This window comes from Schistocerca serialis, chromosome 6 (assembly GCF_023864345.2).
Source record: "Schistocerca serialis cubense isolate TAMUIC-IGC-003099 chromosome 6, iqSchSeri2.2, whole genome shotgun sequence".
Classification (NCBI taxonomy): domain Eukaryota; kingdom Metazoa; phylum Arthropoda; class Insecta; order Orthoptera; family Acrididae; genus Schistocerca; species Schistocerca serialis.
The window spans coordinates 552,044,700-552,062,491 of record NC_064643.1 but is presented as its reverse complement, the minus strand read 5'-3'; the positions used below and the strand labels follow the sequence as shown (position 1 = coordinate 552,062,491).

The 17,792-nt window shown below is 41.7% G+C and overlaps 1 protein-coding gene across 2 annotated transcripts in view; it reads right to left on the bottom strand.

The window, feature by feature from the left end:
- The window catches only part of LOC126484499 (uncharacterized), a 468,946-nt gene that overhangs the window by 54,548 nt on the left and 396,606 nt on the right, over window positions 1-17,792 (bottom strand). For both annotated transcript variants that reach the window (XM_050108037.1, XM_050108038.1), the window contains exon 3: window positions 16,925-17,020. In XM_050108037.1, coding sequence (XP_049963994.1) covers window positions 16,925-17,002 — 78 coding nt within the window. In that variant the 5' untranslated portion in view covers window positions 17,003-17,020. The remainder of the gene's footprint in view (window positions 1-16,924; window positions 17,021-17,792) is intronic.

Genomic DNA, 17,792 nt, shown 5'->3' with positions numbered 1-17,792 from the left:
GAAGAACTACCCTGACATCCTTCTAGATTATGATTATTATTATTATCAGACGTAATGTTAACTGTCAAGGGTATTCTGGGAATAAGTTACGAATGTACGTATTGTAAGATGGTAAAAGAAATAATATAGAAAAAACAGAACAGATTTGTGTAATTCATATGAATATGAATTCGAAAATATTTAAGAAAATGAACTAATATTTCTTTAGTGTTTGTTTGTACGGCAATATCTGAATCGTACAAGTCGACGGAGTGCAGTCTGTTAACATATTAAGAAACCAGTGAGAAGTATATTCGTTCCGAGAAGAGTCTGATTTCCTCCCATGTACATCCTGCAAAATTATACAACGGCACAAACGGAGGTTTAACAACAATCATTCTCTCCACGCGCCATTCTCGACTGTGACAAGGAGGGGAAAGGGGGGGGGGGAGATAATGGTACCCTCCATCAGGCACCATAAGGTGGCTTGCGGAGTGTACATGTAGATGTAGAATTATTGCCAGCACCTCTGCATCAGCGGTGTTACATTTTGACGACGGAATATGTAAAGAACAGCATTTAGTCATCAGTGAGAATGTAATTATTTGTCGAAGGCCAGAGTGTACAAAACAAGATAACTTCGAGATGAAGAGCGCGTGTCTGTATTAATTAGTCGATTACCGTAATTTCACGGACAACGCCTGCGAAACTTCTGGCGCAGACATATGTATAGATGCACTTAAAACAGTGTACTATAAGGAGGCGCAGACATATGTATAGATGCACTTAAAACAGTGTATTAGAAGGACTGAGGTCCGATAAAGGAGGCAAGATATCACATTCCGCTTAAGTTGCAGGATACACGACGATTAGTTAGACTTTCCAATTGCGCTACTGCATTTATTATCATCGCACCCCTAACCTGACGACTATTATTATTATTATTATTATTATTATTATTATTAATATGTGTAAGGTTCGTGCGATGTCTCGCGCAAATCGTAGAATACGCCAGAATTTTCTAGGTAGATATTACACTTGTACTATCTGTTTCTACCCTGAATTTGTGGCTGAGTTATCCCCTCTTCTAACTATAATCTATCGTAGATCACTGTAACTGGGCTTTTTGGTAGGGAGGGCGAGGCATGTTATCTCGGATTGAGAGTCATCGTCAGATGTGGAAGTAACTTCAGGTGTGCCCCTGTTAAGTGTGTTGGGACCCTTGCTGTTCATGTTGAACATCAATGATCTCGCAGACAATACCAATAGGAACCTTCGAGTTCTTGCATATGACGCAATTATGTAATCCATGATGAAGTAATGTCTGAAAGAAGCTGCATAAATACTCAGATCTTGATAAGATTTCGAAGCGGTCCAAAGACTGACAACTTGCTTGAACGTTCAGAAATGTAAAATTGTGCACTTCACAAAACGAAAAAACGTAGTATCCCACGACTAACATCAATGAGTCACTATTGGAATTAGTCAACTCATACAAATATCTGTGTGTCACACTTTTTAGGGATATGCAATGGAATAATCACATAGTCTCAGATGTGAGTAAAGCAGGTTGTATCGGGGAAGTGCAATCAGTCTAGAAGGGAGACTGCTTACAAATCACGCGTGTGTCGGTTCTAGAATATTGCTCAGGTGTGTGGGGGGCCCGTTCAAAATAGGGCTAACAAAGGATATTGAACGTATACAGAGAAGGCCAGCACGAATGGTCACGATTTGTTTGATCCATGGCAGAGTGTCACAGATACTGAAGGAACTGAACTGGAAGACTATTGAAGGTAGTTTACGTCTATCCCGAGAAAGTCTATTAACAAAGTTTCAAGAACCAAGTTTAAATGATTACTCTAGGAATATACTGCTCACATAGGGATCGTCAGGATAAGATTAAAATAATTACTGCACACACAGAGGTATTCAAACAGTTGCTCTGCCCGCGCTCAATACGTGAGTGGAACAGGTAGAAAATCTAATAGTTGGTACAGTGAAATGTACGCCCTGCAGTGCACCTCAAGGTTGTTTGCAGAGTATAGTTGTAGATGTAGTACTGGACAGGAATAAATACAGCTTGAAGGACGGATGTGGTCTTCGTCGAGCGTGGGAGCCTTACCACTCATCGGTATCTGGAGGAAATCCTTCTGCTCCATTTATTGTTGATGATTTTACAATATTGCACGGCAATGCACGCCCACATATTGCGAGAACTGTGCAAGAGCTCTTGGATGAGCAAGGATTCATGCTATAGGTTGGCCTGTTTGAAGCCCCGATTTGAATCCTATTCAGCATGTTTGGGACCGGCTGGGGAGAAGAGCCTGTCAGCACTATCTAGAGACCCTACAGGACCAGCGGAACGCCCTCCTGGAAGAGTTGGATATGATTCATCAACAGGACATTACCACATTAATCAGGAACATGCCTGAAAGGTAGAATGCTGCCATTGGTGCAAGAGGTGGGGATACACGCTTTTGATTGTGCGAACAGAGGTCTCCTCAATCGTTTCGTCCGCAGCTCGTGGTCTTGTAGCTGGCGTTGCTGCATCTGGATCACGGGGTTCCGGGTTCGATTCCCGGGCGGGTTGGAGATTTTCTCTGCCCGGAACAGGGTGTTTCTGTTGTCATCGTCATTTAATGATAATGATGATAATAATAATAATAATAATAATAATAATAATAAACCCCGTGGAGGCCCGGGAAAAGAATAGGCCTCCGGTATGTTCTGCCAGTCGTAAAAGGCGACGAAAAGAACAAACCACTAATAGGGCTAACCCCCCTTTTAGTGTGATTAGTTGGTTCAGGACAGAACTAAAGAAGCCTCGGACAAGTGCCGTCATGGTCGGGGACGACGCTTGAACCCTATGCCCGCCCACAATGGTAACGACACTGCTAGCCAACTGGAAAATGATTTAAATCCAAATAGAGGTGTTTTGCAGGATATGCTTCCTGCAACCACCCTAGAAGGAAAACAAAGACAGAGGATGAGATGGTCAGATGAAGTTAATCGACACCTCATGTTCTGTTATTACCAAGCAACAAACCTAGGAACCAACACAACTGGATACAGATCACAAGTATACACAACATTTATTACCAGATACCCAGAATTAAAATTTTTAACAGAACAACGACTAGCTGATCAGATCCGTGTAATAATAAAAAATAACAGGATACCCCAGTCAGAATTAGAAAACATCAAACAACAAGTACAACAAATACTGGAACAAAATAATGTGCAATCAGAAGAAGAAGAAAATACAGTAATGGACTCAAACATCCCAGAGCAAACAAACAAAGAACAACACGCACCAATTAAACAATCAGAGGAAAACGAAATCTTAAGACAGCCACCAGAACAAGCACAAATAGAACACGAAATGACACAGATATTAGATATAGAAGAAAAATTTCAGCTAACATATATAGAATACAAAGACACAAATACAGACATTAGACCATTCTTGCATAGACCACCAAATAACCCACAAGTCGAAACAACAATAAAAACTATCAACACAATCATACACAACAAAATAAATGAAAAAACAACTATGGAAGAGTTACAACTACTGGTTTATATAGGAGCACTCACTACACTAAATATACACACTAGGCAGAGATCAGAACCAACCAACACACAGAAGAAACCCACAAAACCAGCATGGCAACACAGGCTACAGATCAAAATAGAAAAACTGAGAAAAGACATCGGACAGCTAACACAATTTATAAGAAATGAAATCTTGGAAAAAAAACGAAAAAGGTTAGGTAAAATCTCACAACAAGAAGCGACAGAGCAATTAGACGAAAAGAAGCAGAAATTACAAGCATTAGCCAAACGACTCAGAAGATACAAAACAAGTGAAAATAGAAGGAAACAAAACCAAACATTCAACACAAACCAAAAGAAATTTTACCAGACAATAGATAACACACACATTAAAATAAACAATCCACCAAACATAACAGACATGGAACACTTCTGGAGCAACATATGGTCAAACCCGGTACAACATAACAGGCATGCACGATGGATACAAGCAGAAACAGACACATACAAGATGATACCACAAATGCCTGAAGTGATAATTTTGCAACATGAAGTCACCCAAGCAATTAATTCTACTCACAATTGGAAAGCCCCTGGAAATGACAAAATAGCAAATTTCTGGTTAAAGAAGTTCACCTCAACACATTCACATCTAACTAAATTATTTAACAGTTACATTGCAGACCCATACACATTCCCTGATACACTTACACATGGAATAACATATCTGAAACCTAAAGATCAAGCAGACACAGCAAACCCAGCTAAATATCGCCCCATAACATGCCTACCAACAATCTACAAAATATTAACTTCAGTCATTACACAGAAATTAATGACACATACAACACAGAACAAAATTATAAATGAAGAACAAAAAGGCTGTTGCAAAGGAGCACGAGGATGTAAAGAGCAACTGATAATAGATGCAGAGGTGACATATCAAGCTAAAACTAAACAAAGGTCGCTACACTACGCATACATTGATTACCAAAAAGCTTTTGATAATGTACCCCACTCATGGTTACTACAAATATTGGAAATATACAATGTAGATCCTAAATTGATACAGTTCCTAAACATAGTAATGAAAAATTGGAAAACCACACTTAATATCCAAACAAATTCAAATAATATCACATCACAGCCAATACAGATTAAGCGTGGAATATACCAAGGAGACTCATTAAGTCCTTTCTGGTTCTGCCTTGCTCTGAACCCACTATCCAACATGCTGAATAATACAAATTACGGATACAATATTACTGGAACATACCCACACAAAATCACACATTTGCTATACATGGATGATCTAAAACTACTGGCAGCAACAAATCAACAACTCAACCAATTACTAAAGATAACAGAAGGATTCAGCAATGATATAAGTATGGCTTTTGGAACAGACAAATGTAAGAAAAATAGCATAGTCAAGGGAAAACACACTAAACAAGAAGATTACATATTGGATAACCACAGCGACTGCATAGAAGCGATGGAAAAAACGGATGCCTATAAATATCTAGGATACAGACAAAAAATAGGAATAGATAATACAAATATTAAAGAAGAACTGAAAGAAAAATATAGACAAAGACTAACAAAAATACTGAAAACAGAATTGACAGCAAGAAACAAGACAAAAGCTATAAATACTTATGCCATACCAATATTGACCTACTCATTTGGAGTAGTGAAATGGAGTAACACAGACCTAGAAGCACTCAATACACTTACACGATCACAATGCCACAAATATAGAATACATCACATACATTCAGCAACAGAAAGATTCACATTAAGCAGAAAGGAAGGAGGAAGGGGATTTATCGACATAAAAAACCTACATTATGGACAGGTAGACAATTTAAGAAAATTCTTTTTAGAACGAGCAGAAACTAGAAAAATACACAAGGCAATCACTCATATAAATACATCGGCTACACCACTGCAATTTCATAACCACTTCTACAACCCTTTAGATCACATAACATCAACAGATACGAAGAAAGTAAACTGGAAAAAGAAAACACTTCATGGCAAGCACCTGTATCATCTAACACAGCCACACATCGATCAAGACGCATCCAACACATGGCTAAGAAAAGGCAATATATACAGTGAGACAGAAGGATTCATGATTGCAATACAGGTTCAAACAATAAACACCAGGTATTACAGCAAGCATATTATTAAAGATCCCAATACCACAACGGATAAATGCAGACTTTGTAAACAACAAATAGAAACAGTAGATCACATCACAAGCGGATGTACAATACTAGCAAATACAGAATACCCCAGAAGACATGACAATGTCGCAAAAATAATACATCAACAGCTTGCCTTACAACATAAACTTTTAAAACAACACGTTCCTACATACAAGTATACACCACAAAATGTACTGGAGAATGATGAATACAAATTATACTGGAACAGAACCATTATAACAGATAAAACAACGCCACATAACAAACCTGACATCATACTCACCAATAAAAAGAAGAAATTAACACAACTAATCGAAATATCCATACCCAATACAACAAATATACAAAAGAAAACAGGAGAAAAAATTGAAAAATACATCCAACTGGCTGATGAAGTCAAGGACATGTGGCATCAGGATAAAGTTGACATTATACCAATTATACTATCAACTACAGGAGTCATACCACACAATATCCACCAGTACATCAATGCAATACAGCTACATCCAAACATATATATACAACTACAGAAATCCGTAATTATTGATACATGTTCAATTACCCGAAAGTTCCTAAATGCAATATAACACATACCGTACAGTTAAAAGGAAGTGACGCTTGATCAAGGTCCGCGTCACTCCATTTTTAACCGGACTTAACGTCTGAGAAAGTGAAGGAAATAATAATAATAATAACAATAATAAGTCGTGACAGCAACAAGATTGGACTGTGTAAAAAAATTGAACTGTGAAAAAATTGGTACATTGTATGGGTGCTGATGACCGCGCAGTTGAGCGCCCCATAAACCAATCATCATCAATCGTTGCGGAGATCTGTGGTGTGAAGTGTGTAACATCAAAACTGACATGCATTATCTTGATGAGATTACTCAAAATTTCCTTTGTTAAATCTGTTTATAATCGTCTTTCTTATTTCATTGCTGGACACTTAGATGGGACCGTACCACAATATTCCATCATAAGATAGTGGATTAGTGTCATAAAAGCGTCATAAATTTAAAATAAATTTCAGTTTTTGTAAGAAATAGAAGTGTTTCGTTTTTCGTGCCGGTCAGTGTATTTAACAGTTATGGCGATTACTTTTGAAATAATAAAGAGTTCACTAACTTCCTTCCACCTGTCTCGATTTCATTCAATTGATTGCTCCTTATAACAGAAATAATGACTTAACCTAAATGTGCTGCTACGCATTTCGGCATATCTGAAGCTAACAACTAAAAAGATACTGTGAGATGCGGTGCAGTGGTGAGACATTACTCGTACTGGAATGGAACTAGGTTCAAATCCCCGTCCGACCATCCAGATTTTGCTTTTCCATTCCTTCTCCATATTGCATAAGGAAAATGACTGAAGGGTTACTCTGAAATGGATACAGCCAATTTCCTTCGTGATGTGAGTTTGTTCTCCGTTCTACTGACACCATCATCGACGGAACGCCAAACCCTAACCTCAATTTTTTCCCCCGAAAGAAAATCCTTGGTAGAGCAAATAATTACTAAGATAATAGGTGGCTAAATACACACATGAAAAAAAGTTTTGCATCACCCCATTTCCCAGAACTCCTGAAGGCAGACGTTGACTGTGGATATTGTATCACAGACACAGTCCCTTTGACTATTCAGAGATGTCACTAAACCCGCCCAAAGATGTAAACAACCATGCATGAGCAGCGTCTATTAGACGGAGGGGGTCCGACAGCCGACCAGTTCCAGTCATCCACCAGGAAGGAGGTACACGGTTCGTGTTGTCTGTAGTTCGACCATGCCTAGACGACTAATACCACGGATAGATCGCGTCCGCATTGTTACTTTGTACCAGGAAGGGCTCTCAATAAGGGAAGTACCCAGGCGTCTCGGAGTGAACCAAAGAGATGTTGTTCGGACATGGAGGAGATACAGAGAGACAGGAACTGTCGAAGACATGCCTCGCTCAGGCCGCCCAAGGGCTACTACTGCAGTAGATTACCGCTACGTACAAATTATGGCTCGGAGGAACCCTGACAGCAACGCCACAATATGGAATAATGGTCTTCGTGCAGCTACAGGACGTCGTGTTACAACTCAAACTGTGCGCAATGGGCTGCAAGATGTGCAACTTCACTCCCGACGTCCATGGCGAAGCCCCTCTTTGCAACCACGACACCATGCAGCGCGGTACAGATGGGCCCAATAACACGCCGGATGAACTCTCTTCACCAACGAGTGTCGCATATTCCTTCAACAACACAATCGTCGGAGACGTGTTTGGAGGCAACCTGGTCACGCTGAACGCCTTACACACACCGTCCAGCGAGTGCAGCAAGGTGGAGGTTCCCTGATGTTTTTGGGGTGGCATTATGTGGGACCGACGTACGCCGCTGGCGGTCATGGAAGGCGCCGTAACGGCTGTGCGATACGTGAATGCCATCCTGCGACCAATAGTGCAACCTTATCGGCAGCATAGTGGCGAGGCATTCGTCTTCATGGGCATTCGCGCCCCGATCGTGCACATCTTGCGAATGACTTCCTTCAGGATAACGACATCGCTCGACTAGAGTAGCCAGCATGTTCTCCAGACATGAACCCTATCGGCACGCCTGGGATAGATTGGAAAGGGCTGTTTATGGACGATGTGACCCACCAACCACTCTTAGGGATGTACGCCGAATAGGCGTTGAGGAGTGGGACAATCTGGACCAACAGTGCCTTGATGAACTTGTGGACAGTATGCCACGACGAACAGAGGCATGCATCAATGCAAGAGGACGTGCTGCTGGCTATTAGGGGTACAGGTGTGTACAGCAATCTGGACCACCACCTCTGAAGGTCTCGCTGTATGGTGGTACAACATGCAATGCGTGGTTTTCATGAGCTATAAAAAGGGCAGAAATGATGTTTATGTTGATGTCTATTCCAATTATCCATACAGATTTCGGAACTTCCGGAGCGGAGGTGACGCAAAATTTTTGATGTGTGTTTGTTGAAAATAGGTGAAGCATGTTACGTTAATAAACAAATCCATACGAAGTATAAAAATATATGGATGTATGTTAGTTCAATATCATCTCCTGATTTAGTGTCTGGAAAGAATCACTGTTGTGGTAAGAACCACCCATCTATCAAAGGGGTGGGGGTGAAAAAGCAGTGTGGCCGGCGACGCCATAATACACGTGCTTTACACATCCAGTATTTGAGAACGAGAGAACTTAGATATTTCCAACTTTACCAATAATTTTAAACCTTTAGGAAACTTTTTTTCGCTGACTAATCCCACAAAATGATGAAAGGGAAGAATTTTACCTCTTACTACATTTTCAATGTTCACACATTAAGACTGGCACATGTTGCATGACGTTTTAATTTATTACTTTTTTGCTACTGATTGTATACTTGGCACTTTTCCAGACAGTATTCACATATTCCACTCAATGTACCAGAAAAATTGCATCATTGTACGACACAGAGTTACGGAGATATGACGTCAAATACTAAGATGCGAGAAAAAACTGCCGCATCTTGCATGACGTTTTAATTTATTACTTCGTTGCTACTAACTCTGTTCACAAAATATTTCGCAGACGGTAGGCATATATACACCACTGGTGTAGCTGCAAAATTATATGATTGTACAGCACATAGTTCAGGAGATACATCGTCATAAACATTAAGCTGCGTGAAAATGAAACTGCAGGGTGAAATTCGTTATACACGTGAAATATGTGTACAAATACCTGTGAAATATGTAAGAAGTATATTTGACATAATATATTTGACATAAGTGTATGCGAGCATACCTTAGAGTAAGAAGCTTATCCTGTACTCCTGGAAAGATCTCACTCTAATTTGGTATGCATTGTATTTACAAGCAGAAAAGAAATACTGCAGGGAAGTCAGCAGACTGCTATTGGAATGAGTGTGATAACGTGGAGAGAAGGGAGGACGAAGAAATGGACAGACAACGAGAGGGACGGAGAAAATGGACAGAGAGAGAGGAGGTGGTGGACTAATGGAAGATTGGAATAAATAATATTCAGGTAATGTTAGGTTTCTAAGTAGGCCTATAAAATCCAACTGCAAAAGAAGAATAATGAATATTTTAATTTATGACATAAACAGCACTGTAGTAGCAGTTGGGCAAGAATAGCTGGAATTGTTAACAACGTGAAGCTATGTTCGGTTTCTTCGTTTCACGACGTCTTCCTCCGAAGTTTTTTCAGATGCGCCTTGTAGTACAAGGACACGGTAAGTATCCGGGTAATGTTCTGGAGCACAGGAGAGTGCATGTTAGTGGCGGTAAAATGTAAAGTATATGTACTTGTCAGTACCCAGCGCAACTGCAGAGCGGCATTTTTCCATCAGTAGATGGGCATCCTGCCCCGGATAGGGAGATACACGGGCGCGCCGCCAGATGCCGTGTGGCTGAGCAGGCGCTGCCAATAACACTCGCGCCTGTGGATCGGACGTATCTCCGAACCGAAGCGGACGGCGACTGACCTCGGCCACACATTCCACTGGCAGCTGGTCAGTCGATACAAACCTGCTCACCACCCAGGCGGAGCTCGCTCCCGGCTTGCGGGGCACCTTCACCTGCGTGTATTCTCAGCAGGCCACAGCGAATGGCGGAGGGTATTTCGTAGGAACATCAGCTACTTTTTGTCCAGTTCCCTTAGTCTATGCACTAAGAGGCGGGTGGAAAATTACTACGCGCCTCTTTACGCACTTTAAACTCTCTTATCCTTGCCTCGTATACACGAGATTCACTCAAAAACAAATGCGCAACATGTGTTGAAAAATCTAACTTTTTTCTGCATCTTTGCTATTCACGGAAGCCATAGCAACATCTTCCCCTTTGAATTCAAATTTAGTTCAAATGGCTCTGAACACTATGGGACTTTACTTTTGAGGTCATCAGTCACCTAGAACTTAGAACTCCTTAAACCTAAGGACATCACACACATCCACGCCCGAGGCAGGATTCGAACCTGCGACCGTAGCGGTCGCGCGGTTCCAGACTGTAGCGCCTAGAACCCTTCGGCCACTTCGGCCGGCCAAATTTAGTTCAACCTGTTTCCTCAAGTCGCGCTGTCGTGTCACTTCGTCAAGATGGTTGCTGCACTTGAGGTTCGTCTGAAGCAACGAGCTGTTGGAGTGTTCCTTTGTTGTGAGAACGAGATAGTTGTGAGAACGAGACAGTGACAAAAATTCACAAGACACTGAAGAAGGTGCACGGGAATGACGCTGTTGATCGCAGTGCAGTTGGCCGATGGGCAGATTATCTCTGCAACAGCCCTCCCAGGGCTAGAAATGGTAACATCCTTACAGCATGTTGATGTTTAATACCACTGATACAGAAGGTGTGATCATTTGAAAACCGATTTATCGTAAAATTCTGTTTCAGTATCGTGTGCCAGTAAAGAACTTCACACTGACCCCTCGTAATAATAAGGCAGCGCAAGTTAATTCTACGCTTGACAATAAGTGTATTTACAAATTATCTCTACAAAAGTAATCTTTAATCGAGAAAAAGGTAAACAGTTTACAGAAATGTTTAATACAGCATTGAATGCAGTACGTCTTCAAGTTCTATTCCTGCCTAACACTATTAGTTTCCAACTTTCCCGCTAGGTGACCTGCATGAGTGAGTTTATTCAAACAGTTATCATGGGGTCGTACGAGGGGGCGTTTGAAAAGTCCGTGCAAAAATAAAAACTACTTACGTGTTTGGAGTAAGCCTTTTTTATTTTTCAACATAGTCTCCTTTTAGACATACACTTCGTCCAGCGCTGTTCTAATTTGTTGATCCCTTCCGAATAATAGGAATTGTCCAAGTCTGCAAAATAGCTATTAGTTGCTGTAATCACCTCCTCGTTTGAGTAACATCTTTGTCCCGCCAGCCATTTCTTCAAATTGGGGAACTAATAGTAGTTCGAGGGAGCCAAGTCTGGAGAATAGGGGGAGGATGTGAAACTATTTGGAAACCTAATTCCAATAATTTTGCGACCACAACTGCTGAGATGTGTGCTGGTGCATTGTCGTGATGGAAAAGGACCTGTTGCGGTCCAATCGCCGGTGTTGTTCTTGCACCTCTGTTTTCAAATGGTCCAATAACGATGAATAATATGCACCTGTAATAGTTTTACCCTTTTCCAGATAGTCTATGAAGATTATCCCTTGCGAATCCCAAAAGACTGTCGCCGTAACCTTTCCGGCCGAACGAATGGTCTTCGCCTTTTTTGGTGCAGATTCTCCCTTGGTAACCCATTGTTTAGATTGTTGTTTGGTCTCTGGAGTATAGTAATGTATCCATGTTTCATCCACAGTGACCAAACGACGCTTAGAGTCTTGCGGATTCTTCCTGGACAGCTGCAATCCATCCTTGCAACACTTAACACGATTCCGTTCACGCACCTTAACTCTTCTACCATCCATCACAATATCACGGATTTTATCAATGATTTCTGGAGTCGTAACCTCCACAGGGCGTCCAGAACGCTCAGCATCACTTGTGCCCATATGGCCACTCCGAAAATTTTAAAACCACTTATAATCTGTTCTAATCGAAGGTGCACAGTCTCCATAATGTTTATCAAGCTTCTCTTTAGTCTCCTGAGGCTTTTTGCCGTTCATAAAGTAATGTTTAATCACCACACGGAATTCTTTTTCGTCCATTTTTTTGACAATCTCTTGACATCCTTGATTCACACGAGTGCCAAACACAAAGAAATACACCAATATGGCTGAAACTTGGTGTGCGTTCTTTCCAAAGATGCTACTAACTAAACATGAGCTAGATACGCGCCTGTGGAGCCGTCTCTCGGATTTTGCACGGACTTTTCAAACGCCCCTCGTATAATGGTGCACAGTCTGGTTTTATGAATCCAAATCCGCTACCACAGATCCGAGGTAGTCGAGGACTAAATATCGCAAGCGACCACCTCCAAGACTAACTGTTATTAACTGGTACAATCGTTACAGCGAAACTGGCTGTGTGTCATATATGACGCCGGGTCAGGTCGGCCAGTCAGACATTTGTCGTGTTACAAAAGATAGCCACACTGAACATTTATAAATAAAACTTTAAGATATACTGCTCTCAGTGCCGTATCAAACATTTCTGTAAGTTAGTTTCCTTTTTCACAATTGAAAGTTACTTTTGTATAACTAGTTTATAAACACCCTGCTGTACGGCTGGTCCCGGCGGAGGTTCGAGTCCTCCCTCGGGCATGGGTGCGTGTGTTTGTCCTTAGGATAATTTAGGTTAAGTAGTGTGTAAGCTTAGGGACTGATGACCTTAGCAGTTAAGTCTCATAAGATTTCACACAAAAAAATGGCTCTGAGCACTATGGGACTCAACTGCTGAGGTCATTAGTCCCCTAGAACTTAGAACTAGTTAAACCTAACTAACCTAAGGACATCACAAACATCCATGCCCGAGGCAGGATTCGAACCTGCGACCGTAGCGGTGTTGCGGTTCCAGACTGCAGCGCCTTTAACCGCACGGCCACTTCGTCCGGCTTTTTCACACACATCTGAACATTTTAAACACCCTGTGTTAGCCACCCAGAAACAGAAGCGCACTGGTCGCTTTGGAACACTGTAGACCTAGTAGCAGAGAGTCATGTGATTCTTCAATGCTTACGAAATTGTTTCGACGAAGCGGTATGCTCGTGCCAGTTGCTTGTATGGAAACAGCGGCCGTCCGCGGTGGCCGAGCGGTTCTCAGCGCTTCAGTCCGGAACCGCGCGACTGTTACGGTCGCAGGTTCGAATCCTGCCTCGGACATGGATGTGTGTGATGTCCTTAGGTTAGTTAGGTTTAAGAAGTTCTAAGTTCTAGGGGACTGCTCAGATGTTAAGTCCCATAGTGCTCGGAGCCATTTGAACCATTTTTTTGGAAACAGCGCAGTGAGGCTGACGAATTAGGGTATTTATTTCAACATTCTCGGTGGCGAAATGTTGCCCTTTCTTCTACGTTTCCATGGTGAGTATTCTGCAGACATTGTCATCTTCCAAAAACAAAGGCGGTGTTCTGAGCAGCAAGTATATGTTTCTGCTTTGACGAAGACATGGGCAATCCATTGAATCTCGACTGGCCCGCTACATCATCTGATATTAATCCCAAAGAGAATATCTGGAAACATATGGAACAGCAAGTGAAACTTAGCAATCAGCATCCCAAAATTTGGTATCTGTATGCGATCTAGTCAGCTGTGCAAGGCATTCCTGAAGAAACTTTTTAGGCTTACTGCCTCGCTAAACTCAGGCCACTATCAAAGCCAAAGGTGGCATCCTACGATTTTAGCATATCTCCTGTGGGTGACTAATTTTTTCTTCTAGTGTGCTGATAGGCATAAAGCTAACGCGAACCTCGCAATGGTAACGGTAACAAGTGCACGCAGCAGAGTATGCCAAAATGCGAGCTATAACAGAGACTGCGTAAGAAGGTGCCCGACATCTTGCAGCACTGTTGCCAGCTTTCAACTGCGTAGCGCTAACAGCTGCAGGCGGAAACAGTAGCCATCTCAAGAGCTATGACAAAACTACAAAATAGCATTACGTTATTCGCTGAAGTAGGTCAGTGAAGCTGCCGCACCCAGCAAACTGCAATTGTCAGGGATCAACTTACGCTGATTCAGTAACAGTCTCCTTGAGAGACAGTTAAGAAGTAGCGTGTTAATCAACAGTAGACACTGTTCTGGTTTTACTAGCTGTTGCCACTAATGCAACCTTTAACTTAATCTACCAATGTAGGGGGGGGGGGTGTCCTTTACACAACTCACATATCTGTGAAATACTGACAGGCGGTGGAAATATGAAATGATAGCAGTAATAGCAACAATTTAAATTACAAAACGACTACCTCCGGTACACGGTAATCAACTCCCAGTTACAGGGTGCTACCTAACAGCTTCCTTGGGCAACAAAAATTTGATCTGGAACATTTCATATCAATAGTGGTCGAATTTAAGAATTACAATATTTCATAATCTACTCATTACAAGGTATAATCTCGTGTTAAACGTTGAACTCAGGAAGTAAAGTATTACAGACAGAAACTGTTTCTATCTCTTGGGGCAGCGTAAATCACGCCGTGTAAATTACTGAGACTATATTCATCGTAAATGACATCATTTAGCGTACTGCAGGAAACTTTACACATAATTTCCAATCTTTATGAAAATTTCTCTCGCTTTCACCCCTACAAAATGCTGAAAGGGAAAAAGTTTATTGCTTTTTACATTTCCCCGGTTCAGGCAGTAAAATTTTAGCATCAGACATGACCTTTCAGTTTGTTAGTTCTTTACTACACACCCTATTAGTAACCCATTTTTCAGGCTGTATACACGTATACTGAATGTATCTGCAAAATTTTATCACTATACGACGCGTAGTTCAGAAATGACGTCATAAACAGAAAGATGCGTCAAAAACTTTGTCTTGAAGTAGTGCAAATTTCTCAGACTATACTTACCCAGCGTCTGGTACTGAGATCACGTAGTAACTTCCAACAAACTTTACGCATAGTTTCAAACCTTCCCGAAACTATTTCCCGCTAACATGCATAGCGTCAATTATTTAACACATTATCTCATTATAAAGTAATCAGACGTCTGAAGCTGTTTTATACATGGGATTCACTAAATGAAAATAAACTGATAAAAATTACGAGGGTAAGTCAATTATTATCCGCAATTTAGTTATATTTTTGTTTATTTTGGTAGTACTGACGTTTTACGTTGATGAGGCATGCTATGTTTATTTCTTGTTATATCTTTGCAATTTTCAAACTGCTAGGTTAGTTTCGTTATCGCTGCCGTGCTGTTAATCACGGCTGCTCCGCTATTTGCACAAAAGAAGAGCAACGTTCAATGATCCGTTTTTTGTGGTCAGAAGACGTACCAGGGGCCGAAGTTTATCGAAGACTTTCGGTACAGTACGGGAACAGTGTTTTACCAAAACAGTGTCTACGAATGGATTGAAAAATTCCGACGCACCATGAAGCAGTCGGACGACCGTTAACCGCCACAAATGAAGAAACCATTGACCGTTCACGTGAAATAATTTTCTTGGACAGACGATTAACTATTGACGAAGTGGCACATCGTCTGAAAATTAGACACGGTTCTGCCTACGAAATCATTCACAACAGACTTGGGTTTCATAAAGTCTGTGGAAGATGGGTCCCAAAACAACTCACACAGTTGTACAAACAAACGCGCTTGGACATCTGCAAAAAACATTTGGATCGCTATGGTAACGAAGGGGACAACTTCTTAGACAGAATCGTTACTGGTGACGAATTACGAGCCAGAGAGTAAACGGCAGAGTATGGAATGGAAACATCCAAATTCCTCGTGCAAGAAAAAGTTCAAGCTCCAACCGTCCGCAGGAAAACTTATGCTTACGGTTTTTTGGGACGCACAACGTCCAGTACTGGAACATTATGGGAAAAGGGGCTCAACAATAAACAGTGTACGTTAGAGTGACATGCTTACTACCAGGCTAAAGCCTGCAATTCGAAGCAAACGCCGAGGACTGCTGTCAAAAGGTGTGTTGTTATACGACAATGCCCGTCCGCATACTGCTGCCCACACAGCTGAAACGCTCCAGAAACTCAAATTTGAAGTACTCGATCACCCTCCATATAGTCCCGATTTTGCTCCTTCTAACTATCACTTATTTGGTTCACTCAAACAGGCATTAAGGGGCCGTCGATTTGCATCGAACGAAGCAGTGAAAGAAGCAGCTCAACCGAGAATCTTCTTTTATGAGGGCATCAGGAAGCTTATACAACGATGGACCAAGTGAGTTGAAACGCAAGGAGACTATGTCGAAAAATGATGTTCTTTTAAGTTTCCTATTTGATTACAATACAATTTTATAACTACTTTGCGGATAATAATTGACTTACCCTCGTATTTTTCATACACTAAAGCAGACTGTAAGTGTAGCTTGTTTCCATAACTTTTATTGTGAATGTGATCAATGGAAGATGATCAAATTATGTTCTACTGTCAACGTACTCTCTCTCGTCAGCTCTATACACCAGTCTTATTATCTACCCTGTCTATCCATCTACCCATCTTACTATCTTTCCCCCAGTCTACAGTCTAACCAAGTCTTACAGTCTACCCCCAGTATTACTATCTTCACCAGTCTTATAGTCTACTTTCCAGTACCTTCCAAGGAGTGAGCCCCCTCTTGCGGACGCGCGATGGCACCTTCACCTCCAGGAAGCCGCTCAGCTCCGAGGACATGGCGGCTGGCGCTCCCTCCTGTAACACAAAGCACACCCATCAACTTAGCAGGACGCTGCTGGTATTGGGAGGTTTATCTATTGCAGCATCCTAGAATATACAGGGTGTTTCAAAATCTTTGCGACAAACTGCCAGGGGCAATAGATCACGCCATGGAGAATAATATTTGTTAGAGACAAAAATTTTGGTGACCCTTTACAGCAACGCTAGGCGTCTTACATACAAGAGCTATTTGGAAAGTAAGGACCGATCGCGAAATGGAAACCACAGTGAAAACCAAAAATGTTTTATTTGCAACAGCCTGCAACTCCTTCCAGTTACTTTTCTAAATAGTCGCCGCACTGAGACATCTGTCGTAGTAGTTGGTCGGTTGATTTGGGGGAGGGGACCAAGCAGCGATTTCATCGCTCCCATCGGATTAGGGAAGGAAGTCGGCTGTGTCCTTACAACTATCTCGGCATTTGCCGGAAGCGATTTAGGAAAATTACGGAAAACCTACATCAGGATGCCCGGACGCTGGTTTGAACCACCATCCTCCCAAAAGGGAGTCCACTGTGCTAACCACCGTGCCACCTATCTCGGTCAGTCTCACAAGGGAACCTCCCCATCGCACCCCCCTTAGATTTAGTTATAAGTTGGATAGGCCTTGAAAAACTGAACACAGATCAATCGAGAAAACAGGAAGAAGTTGTGTGGAACTATGAAAAAAAATAAGCAAAATATACAAACTGAGTAGTCCATGGGCAAGATACGTAATATCAAGGAGAGCGCGAGCTCAGGAGCGCCCGTG